The sequence below is a fragment of the Ursus arctos genome, unplaced genomic scaffold (assembly GCF_023065955.2).
Source record: "Ursus arctos isolate Adak ecotype North America unplaced genomic scaffold, UrsArc2.0 scaffold_7, whole genome shotgun sequence".
Lineage (NCBI taxonomy): Eukaryota > Metazoa > Chordata > Mammalia > Carnivora > Ursidae > Ursus > Ursus arctos.
Genome location: NW_026623089.1, coordinates 8,839,437 through 8,850,419, shown reverse-complemented (window position 1 = coordinate 8,850,419; position 10,983 = coordinate 8,839,437). Strand labels below are relative to the sequence as shown.

The window sequence follows — 10,983 nt, the reverse complement described above, 5'->3', positions numbered from 1 at the left end:
GAAAAGACAAAGCAAAGCCAGATGTCCCACTACACAGTCAGTGTAAACTCCCCTCCCATGGATGACACCCCCCCCCAAACAGGAGGGCCCTACAGAGATGTGCAGAGGACCCCTGGGAGCGGTCGGAATGAGCTAGGGTTCCCCTTCTGCCCCTCACCGGTGGGACATCCAGGAAGCTGTACCCAGTTTCCTCCCTGGTGAGATGGGGACAATAATACCCTACAAGGTAGTTGTGAACCTTGAAAAGACGTCTGTTGTAAAGGAGTCAACCCAGTGCCTGGAACACAGGCGGCACTCCCTAAATAGTGCTTGCTGTCACCATGATGACGCCGGTGAGGAATGTGGTGACTCCACCAACACTTTGAGGGGGGGTTGGGGGGACTGCTTTTCTCCCAAAGACTGGCTCGCGGTGCAGCTCGTGGAAGGTTCTGGCAGGTGTTCGGGCCGTGTCGAGGTGTACTTTGAAGGCGTGTGGCACACGGTGTGTGACGACTTTTGGGACAAGAAGGAAGCAGAGGTGGTGTGCCGGCAGCTGGGCTGTGGGACAGCCGTCTCCGCCCCGGGAGAGGCCCACTATGGCCAGGGCTCGGGCCCCATCCTCATGGACGATGTGCAGTGTTCGGGGACTGAGGCCTATCTGGGGCAGTGCTCCCACGCCGGCTGGTTCACCCGCAACTGCGGGCATGGGGAAGACGCTGGCGTCACCTGCTTGGGTAAATGCCTTTCTCTCTTCTCTGGGACTTGAGTTTCCATTTTTTCCAGTCATTTCCTCAGTATCTCCCCCACATGGCCAGACACCCTAAATCTTTTTTTTTAAAGATTTATTTATTTATTTATTTATTTATTTATTTATTTATTTGAGAGAGAGAGAGCACAGAGGGAGAAGGAGAAGCAGGCTCCCCACTGATCAGGGAGTCCAATGCGGGGCTCAATCCCAGGACCCCAGGATCATGACCTGAGCTGAAAGCAGACGCTTAACCCACTGAGCCACCCAGGCTCCCCGAGGATACCCTAAATCTACCCCCAACTGTTTGTGTCTATTTGAGAAGCCAAAGGTCAGCCTATTGCAAAGAAGTCTAGGTTTGAAGCGAAAAGGCTTAGTCCAGTCACAGAACGGGCTCCATCACTGCAGGTCCCAGGGCAAAATGAAAATGTGGGTCTCCTGTCTCAGAAATTATTTAAGAATTTCAAGACAGCAACAGCAGAGCACTGGAGCTCTGAGTGGAGGGTGATGGCAGGTGACTCTGACATCGTTAATGGAAGTGCCCCCCATGCCTCCCCTTCCTCTTAATGTGGTTTTTTACACATTATTTCCCCTTTATCACAATGGGCATAAGAATACTAATAATAGTAGCAACCAAAACAATGGCTTTCCCCCCTCCCTCCTCCCTCTCTTCCTGCTATGAGGGGAGACACCTGTTAATTCTGATCCTTCACGTGCCATTTCATAGCCATTGATGCTGTGCCTGGTATTTCTGCTTTTTGAGGACATCTATCGCCTAGAGACCAAGTAGCCGTGTCTCTAATAAACCATCTCTATATGATGGGGCAGGTTCGGGAGTCAGGAGCCAGAGGCAGCCCCCTCTTTGTTCCTCAGCTGTTGAATATGGCAGAGTCGGAAGAGACTGCTCCCCCATTCCCCAGATCACTCCTTCCAAATCTGACATGTCAGGAAGCAGGGTCGAAGCCATCATCAGCTAGCCAAGAGCCAAGCACTCATCCATTCAGAAAATGTTATCACAGAAGACCTGGAGATTCAGCGGTGAACACAATGTCCTTGTCCCATGGGATTGATTTCCAGACTATTCCCCATGCTAGCTTCTGTCACAAAACAGCAGACTCCCCTCTCTTGGTGATGGTGGGGACCAGACCCTGCTCTGCTGGGACCTCTCCCACTGTAGGCGACTCTGTCCTGAGAGCTGGTTAAAGGGGTAGAGGAGCGTTCCTGTCCATTAAATCATTCCCAAGGCCTCTCACTGGCTTGCTGGGGAAAAGCAACCCCAGCGCCTCTGACTTCCTGACCCCCTGGAACCCACTTTGTGAGCTTCCTGTGAGTCCTCAGGACAGACAGGATTCGGCAGATGTCATCTTTGTCTCATCTGGGAACTCCAGGCAGCCCAAGAGTTGGGAGGAGGACTCTGCTGTCTCTTAAGCAGGAAGTCCTTGGGCGCGGCACCTTGAGGGGAGGAGGTGGCTGAGAATAGTTTAGTTAGCAAATTATTTTAAGAATCTGACCTCAGGGGATGCCTGGGTGGCTCAATCGGTTAAGCGTCTGCCTTCGCCTCAGGTCATGATCTCAGGGTCCTGGATTGAGCCCTGAGTCAGGGTCCCTGCTCAGCGGGGAGTTTGCGTCTCCCTCTCCCTCTGCCCCTCCCCCCTGCCCATGCTCTCTCTCTCTCTCTCTTTCTCAAATAAATAAATAAAATCTTAAAAAAAAAAAAAGAATCTGACTTCAGAGAAATTTAAAACGCTTTTTAAGTATAGTTTTAAACAGTTGTCCACAACTAGGGATGATTTTGTCCCCCAGGGGACATTGGTCAACGTCTGGAGACATTTTTGATTCTCACAACCAGGGGGTGCTTACTGGCATCTTAGAAGTCAGGACACGACTAAACATCCTACAACACATGGAACACCCCTCCACCACAAACAATTTTCTAGCCCAAAGTATCAATAGTACTGAGTTTAAGAAACCCTACTCTGGAATCAAGCATGTGCAGTTGATTTTATTTTAGTAAGTGTATTAATTAATAATTATTTGATGGTTAATTGATTAGTTATTGCTTTACTAATGAAAGCAAAGTTGTCTATAGCTCCTTCCTCAAGTGTCAACCTCAGTCTAGTTTTTTTCAATAATTTCCTCTGATTGTCCTATGTACTGATTAAAGTTGATTAAGTTTACTATCATTTGGGGGGAAAGAAAATCTAATTTCTTTCAAATATGATATTTCAACAGATTCACTGAATCTTTATTCTAATCTTAGCACGTCAGGTATTCCAAATCTGGGTATACTGAATCATTGATGGTTTGCCTGAGAGACTGCCTCAAAGTGTGAATCCAGTTGGTTCAAGGAGCAATTTCCCGTTTTCCAAGTACCTTCTATCCATCCTCCCATTCTGTGTTTACACAATTCAAGCAGGCTTGTTTTATGATCCTCGTTTCATAAATAAGGAAACCGAGGTTAAGTCAAGGTCAAGTACCTTGACCAAAGTCATATGGCAAATATCCAGGCCTCTAGACGCCCCCTCTGGTGCTGTCCCCTCCACTGAATACGCCTACGTGCTGGAAATGCACCGTGACTCTAGGCAAAACTGCAAGTGTTCAAAGTTGTCTTGCTGCTCTGCGAGCAGACTCACCCTTTCCTCATATATTAGGTTCCTTGCCCACTCACGTCCCCCAAGCCCTGGCACATCCCCAGGTGCACAGTACCCCTTGAGTTGAACCACCCCAATTTTTTTAAGCCAGACCCACCTTCCAACATCAACAGAACCGAACGTCAACTGGGGAAATGAGTGATTGACCATATGATGGAGAATGACTGTCCATGTGTTAATCAGCTCCCTTGTTCCTCAAACAAATTCCCCAAACAGCACAGCCCAGGGTGGCCTGCCCTGAGCACAGACTCTTTTTGGAAACCATTTATTTTCAACAGTCACATAGAGTTTTATTTCCAAGTTACAATACAAGCATATTTATCACAATATGAAAACAGTGTTTCAAATACCCCACATAAGGTACTGTTGGGGACCTAAGGAGCACCTCAGCAAGATGCCCCTGTCTGGCTAGGTGTTCCCAGCCCCAGTCTCAGGGGAGGACGCTTAAACAAACCAGCCCTAGTTGAATGTTTTGGGCTATTCCTGAGTGTAGAGTTTAGACTACGATGTTTGCATTTCAATGAATATTGAAAATAGTAAAAAGGTCTTTCAAGCCTCCTTTTTGGAATAACCACTTAGAGCACAAATTCCAGACTGAACTTTTTCACTGGGGTAATAGCAGTGGGACAACAGCTGATCCTTCCAGCAAGCACAGGGCATTCCAGAATGTTCGTTATCTTTGATAGACTCCAGTTATATTCACCTTTCTTCTCTTTCTCATAGAATATGAACATGAAACTTCAGGAGCTTTTGGTAAGAATCACACTACAGTATAGCTTTAAGGGAACCTCCCCCAAATGTCCCCAATCCTCTGATTTTATAACACAACCCATTGTGGAAGTGAGGGAGGGCAGAAGACAATGAATTTAATCGAAAGAACTCAACAAAGGAAAGGAAAGGGGAAAAAGGGTAGCTTCTCTCGTTTAACTATGGTTTGGGGGAAGCATTTTCTCCCCAAACTGTTTTGTTCCTGTTGCCTAATCATATTTCAGAAAATTATGCAGTGAGGATATGAATATGATTTAATAAAGTACCATTTAAAGACGTAATTGAACTAAAATTATATTAAAGAAAATCCTAACTTCAGATTTCTAGCAAATTCAGAAATGAGTGGAGAAAAGCTCACCATTTCTGGTTAACTTGGGTCCTATAACACCTTTCTTCCTTAGAAGTCTCTTAATGAGCCAGAGGAATACACTTCTAGAAGCACCCAACCCTTCTGCCTTTCTGGCAGAAGGCGTATTCCCACAAAGGATCCAGTTTAAAGGAACAATGTGTGAGTGACTCTGAGCTGCCCAAATACACTATCATGTCCCATGTGCCACTGATCAGAAGGAGCCTGTTGAATCCAGTCCCCAAATCACGCTCCTAGCTCAACATCTACTCCGTGAGGCCGCCCTTAGCTCAGTCTCCACTCTGTGAGCCCACCACGTACATGCGATGCTCCCCAGTAAACTTGGGTGGACTCTTTGGGATGGCAATGACACCTCATTTCTTTCTCTTCGCTCTTAGGTGCTGAGATCCTAACACCATTCCCTGGTGGTGAGTCAAGGTTTTCTACCTCCTCATTTCATGTGGGTTGGTGGGTCATGTGCTACCAAACAGAACGAGTCCATCTGGGGATCGTTGTGCATTCACCTCACTCAAAAACCTCCACTGTTTTTTAAGGAACTGGGGAAGCCTCTGCCTCCTCCCATCCTTCTTTGTCTACTTACCTCCTTCCTACTCTTTGTCCAAGACTCGGGTCTGTAATCACTTCCTTGAAAAGATATCTTGGAACCCCCACCCCACATGCACTCTCAAAACATTACAAACATCTCCCCCTTTGCCTCTTAGCCTTTAGCATAGGTGTAATCTGAACCTAATTTTGGATTAATGCGATTACTTCCTCCAGTCTCCGCAAATTAGACTCTGAACTCCGTAACAGCAAAACCAGGTCTGTTCTGTGAACCATGATACCTGCAGTGCTGTCTGCTGTGACCCAGTGCATGCTCCAGAAATACGTGTTGAGCAGTTAAACAAATGGGTTAATGCAGAATGTGTTCCTTCTCCTAACATGTACTATTTTTGTATCTTTGAAAGACTGGCCACAATTGCAACTAGTGAATGGGTCAGGCAGATGTTCCGGACGCGTGGAAGTTTTCTACCATGGTCAGTGGGGCAGGGTGTGCGATGACCACTGGGACATGAACGAAGCCGATGTGGTGTGCCGGCAGCTGCACTGTGGCCGTGCCCTCGCAGCCCCGGTCGAGGCTCAGTTTGGCCAAGGAGAGGGCAAGTTTCTGCTGGATGACGTAGACTGTACAGGAAGAGAGAGTTTCCTGGGACAGTGTCCTCATACCGACTGGACCCTCCATAACTGTGGTCCTGGAGAAGACGCCAGTGTCGTATGCTCAGGTAATGGTCACCTCTCCCTCCGAGGGTGCCCATCCAATTAAGCAGATGGCAATCCACTAATCTCTTAGTGATGCTTGCACCTGTGTAGTCATAGATCGTCTCTGACCACATGTATGAGCCAGAAGTAAAGAGGCGTTGGTAATTCGAGAGCTTCACCTTGAGCTCAGGAATTTCCAGCCACAAGATGTTGAAATGGATTTTTTTTTTAAAGATTTTATTTATTTATTCAACAGAGACAGAGACAGCCAGCAAGAGAGGGAACACAAGCAGGGGGAATGGGAGAGGAAGAAGCAGGCTCCCAGCAGAGGAGCCCGATGTGGGGCTCGATCCCACAACACCGGGATCACGCCCTGAGCCGAAGGCAGACGCTCAACCGCTGTGCCACCCAGGCACCCCGTGAAATGGATTTTTTTTTAATAGAGAAAAATGGTGGAAGATCTTAGGGGTTCCATCACGAGGACTAGATTTCAAAATGATTGGTAAAAGACAACTTAAGTCAATAGTGACGTTAATCACTCACTGAATGCAATCTACCTTTCTTCAGGACACTGTGGGACTAAAGGGTAGTTTTTCCCACTTAAAGTTTGCAGTCTAATGAAAGTGGAGAAACCGGGAGTTTATAAATTAGAATAGCACTGAATTTTGTCCTGTTGATTGTGAGCCCAGGCTATGTATCGCTAATCACAAGCCTTCAACCAATTACTAATGACCATGATCATTCTAGGCCAGAGTTTCTCAATCTCAGCACTATTGACTTTGTAGACTCATAATTCCTTGCGGAAGGGACTGTCCCATGCATATAAGCGATTTAGCATTATCCCTCACCTGAGCCTACTGAGTGAACCCCCCCCCAGCTATGGCTACCAAAAATGTCTTCAGACATGGTCAAATGTCCCTTGGAGGGTGGGGGATTCCTCCTGATCGAGAATGACTGTTCTAGACATACAGATAAATTTCCACCAAATAAATGGCTAGTATAATGAGTAGTATACTACCAACGTTAAAGACATAAATGCGTGTGCCCGCGGGAAATAAAGGAAAAAATATAGTGGGTCTAGAACAGTGAACTTGGTCACTTGCTGAAAATTCCAATTGTATTCAACTAGAAACACTGTATTCATATTACACTAAGGTAATTAGTAAGTTAAATCAATTCAAACTGCAAAAATATTGGGGGAGATGTTTTGGTTCCTTTTCATCTTTCTTTTGTTTCTTTTTTTTCCCCCTTTGTTTTATTTTGGTTGTTTAGTTGGATTTTTGGTTTAGAATTGCATTAAAGCAGTCTACTCTGTAAAGCCACTGGGTCCCACCTGTCTCGTGTGACTGTGATGAGTGTTCACCTCTTACCTGGAGGTGTTACAGAGTCTGCAGGGCAGAAACAGCACAGGCACAGATGGGTGAACCTGTGTTGTTAGACACACTGGATTAAACATTTGTCCATTCGATGGTTAATTAAGGTCTTCTGAACTAAGGCAGGGAGAATCTACATTTTTATATCTGAGAATCACATTCTTTCATTTTAAAATTCATTTTGAATTGAAGTATCTCTAGAAACAAATTCCCTTTTTCAACATAAGTCTTTCTTTTCCCCACATATTCACAGAGACTGAATATTTCAAGCCTGCATTGGGTAAGTGCATGCTTTTGTCTTATCGACATGACAGTTTTCATTCTATGTGCGACCTGGGCAGGTATGGGTAGATCAGAAAGGAAAAAAGGGAATAATGGTGGGAGGGTTCAGAATGCCATATTTTAACAATCATTATTTACTATTTGCACATTCTTGGGCTATTAAGATGATCCTACCATTAAGTTGAAAGTGTGGTTGGGCCACTTTCTCCCTTCCACGGGAGTTACCTTTATTTTCATTTCAGTCATGAGGGTTTTAACTTATTCTCTGGTATTGATCTTTTCATCCAGTGGAATTTCTGTTAAAAGCATTGTTAAAGGGGGCACCTGGGTGGCTCAGTCGGTTAAGCATCTGCCTTCGGCTCGGGTCACGATCCTGGGGTCCTGGGATCGAGTCCCGGGTCAGGCTCCCTGCTCAGCAGGGAGTCTGCTTCTCCCTCTCCCTCTGCCTGCTGCTCCCCCTGCTTGTGCTTGCTCTCTCTCTCTCTCTGTCAAATAAATAAATAAAATCTTAAAAAAAAAAACACTGTTAAGGAAACACCTTGGTGAATTATTTGTATAGCTTACACAACTGTTCAGCATATGTTCGTTCCCACTGTGTGTCTTGTATGGCTGGAGAAGGGAATGAATACATTTACATGCTAACAGCCACTGAATTCTCAACCCCTCTCCCTGCAGAGAATGCAGAGGAATCACTGCCAACACCCCAAGGTAGGAAGCATTTTCATGTTGAATTTGCAGTATTTGTCCTTTCTAATGCAAATTTTCTTTTTGGTGTAAAACAAGAAGTTTTTTTGTTGGGATTACTGAACCAAATTTGAAGGGAGCAACATATTACATATTTTGTACATAAACTATCCATTTATCGGTGTACTAGGGAGCTGGTGAGTTTTGAAACTAGTAAACCCAGTGGCAGCATCTTCAAGAGAGGCCTGTGTACCAGCTCCGGTGGGCCTTGGGATGAGGAAAGGACAATGGGTTTTGGCCACAGGAGGTTAGAGTTTACATTCCATCTCTGTCCCTTATTTAGTATGACCTTGGGCAAACCACTTACTCTCATTTTTTTTTTTTAAGGAGATAAAAAACACTTCACAGAGCTCCATTTAGGTTAAAATGAGGGCGTGTACATGGAATGAAAACAAGATCCAATGTTTACTGAGTGTTAAGGATATTCTAGGCATTTTTTTTTTAAGATTTTTATTTATTTATTCGACAGAGAGAGACAGCCAGCGAGAGAGGGAACACAAGCAGGGGGAGTGGGAGAGGAAGAAGCAGGCTCATAGCGGAAGAGCCTGATGTGGGACTCAATCCCGGAACGCCGGGATCACGCCCTGAGCCGAAGGCAGACGATTAACCGCTGTGCCACCCAGGCGTCCCTTCTAGGCATTTTTCTAAGAGCTTTGCCTGCACAGTTATTTCGGATTCTCTAATTCAGGGATCAACAAACCTTTTCTGTAAGGGTCAGAGAGTAAATCTTCTAGGCTTTGTGGCTAGATGGTCACTGCTCCATTTCAGCTCGGCTACTGTAGCATGAAAACAGCAGCCATCACAATTTGTAGGCTGCTGGGCATACCTGTGTTCCCAAAAAATTCACTTACAAAAATAGGCCCTGGGCTGGATTTGAACCACAGGCTTCAGTGTCCTGACTCCTGCTTTAATGAATTAATTCTAAGCACTTTGCATGCATGACTTATTTAATTTTCACAACAAACTTAGGAAGTAGGTATGATCGTAATTGCTGCTTTACTGATGACAAAACGGAAGCGTAGAGAAGTTACTCAACTCGCCCAAGGCCATGAAGTTAGCAAGAGCCACAGTTGCCAGTCTGCTACATTATGATACCTTGCTTGCTTGGCTTTTATGGAGGGTGGATGTTAAAAATAGACATATTCATAGGCCGGTGATGGGTAGTAAGGAGGGCACATATTGCATGGTGCACTGGGTGTTATACGCAAGTAATGCATCATGGAACGTTACATCAAAAACTAAGGATATACTGTATGGTGACTAACATAACATAATAAAAAATTATTTTTAAAAAAATAGACATATTCTTCCTATTCAGTTAGTTTCTTGAAGAGGCCATCCCCCCTGCTTCCTTTCCCTCACTCCACACAATCAATGCATCAGAAAATTCTCAGGCTCTACTTCCGAAATGTATGCTAGACCCATTAACATCTCCCAACTCCACTGTCACTCTATTCTCCAAACTTCAGCATCTCAAATTATGGCAACAATTTTCTAAGTAGTCTTCTGCATTGTCTCTTTCCCCTCCATCACACGTGGACTCTGTTCCTGGCACAGAAACTAGAACTGGCTGGTAAATCACAAATCAGACCATTCCTCTCAACTCAAAGCCCTCCAAAGGTTTTCTATTATATTTGGAACAATGTCCAGATCTTTTATAGTGACTGTAAGACTCCACATGATCTCATCCTTGTCTATGTTTCTGACCAGTGGGAAAACATCTCATCTCGTGCTGGGCTCCCCACTGGATTATTTTTTACAATCCCTTGAAACTGACAAGGTAGTACTCACCTTAAGGCCTTTGCACCAGCTATTCCCTCTGTCTGGAATGCTCTTCTCCCAGATTTTTCCTTAACTGACTCCTTGTAATCAGGTCTCATCTAAGACATCATTCCTTCAGAGAGAATTCCCCTGAACACACAATCCAAAATACACTCCGTCTTAGTCATGTTCTATTTTGTCAACCTCTTGCTTATCTCTTCATAGTACTTAGACCATCTGATATTGTCTTCAGAATTTTCTTTTGTTCACCTGCTCATCCTGTGCCCTTTCCAGAATGTAAGTTGTTTGAGAGCAGGAATTTTGGCACATTTGTGTCAGAGCCAAGGACGGTTCCTGGCACATAACAGGTTCTAAATAAATATCTACTGAATGAAAAAACAATAGACACATGCTAGCATTCTGCCTCTCCTATAAAATTGGTGTTGAAGACAGTGTATTAGTCACTAACATGCTCAGCGATCCTCAAACAAAGGCAATAACTCCCTTTAGGAAGATACCACTTATCAGGCAATTCTGCCTCTTACAAATTATTTATTAATTATAATTCCATTGTGCACCATGATTTCCATCTCCCTTCCAATTCCAGGTAGGTCAGAGCTTAGCTGAATAATCAGTTCTAATAATTAGCTAAGAGGGTTTTGTTTTTTTTTTTTGTCGGTTATTGGTTGAATTAGTTAGTTGGTTGTTTTTCTACTAATTTCTCTTTCGTCCATATTGCCATTAAATTTGTATTCCTATTTTTCTGGTTTTGCTATGCAGGTATATATGTTTTACTATCCGTCATTGGAAATCTGTAGCAGGATATATTTAAATAGATTAATAGAACTGTTCACCAACGGTCCAGGAAGAACATATGAGGCCACTGGCTCCTGTGGGAAGCATGAGCTGAGAAACCAGGTCAGAAGCAGGCCATGGTCCTTCTGCTTCCTCCCCGTTGGGAACCAGTTCCCTGGACAGGCAGAGGGCCCCCAGTTCCACGAGTGCTAGCTTGCCCTCGATGTGTGGACATTCTGAAGAGCTAGCATCCCATGTTAAAGCCTCTAGAGTCTCTTC

At 44.7% G+C, this 10,983-nt stretch overlaps 1 protein-coding gene across 1 annotated transcript in view; it reads left to right on the top strand.

Moving 5' to 3' along the window:
* The first annotated feature begins 202 nt into the window (after positions 1-202).
* Positions 203-10,983, top strand: part of LOC113251638 (deleted in malignant brain tumors 1 protein) — a 108,117-nt gene continuing 97,336 nt past the window's right edge. Inside the window, 1 exon segment of the mRNA XM_048218764.2 lies at positions 203-713. Within this exon segment, the coding sequence (XP_048074721.1) occupies positions 203-713 (511 nt within the window).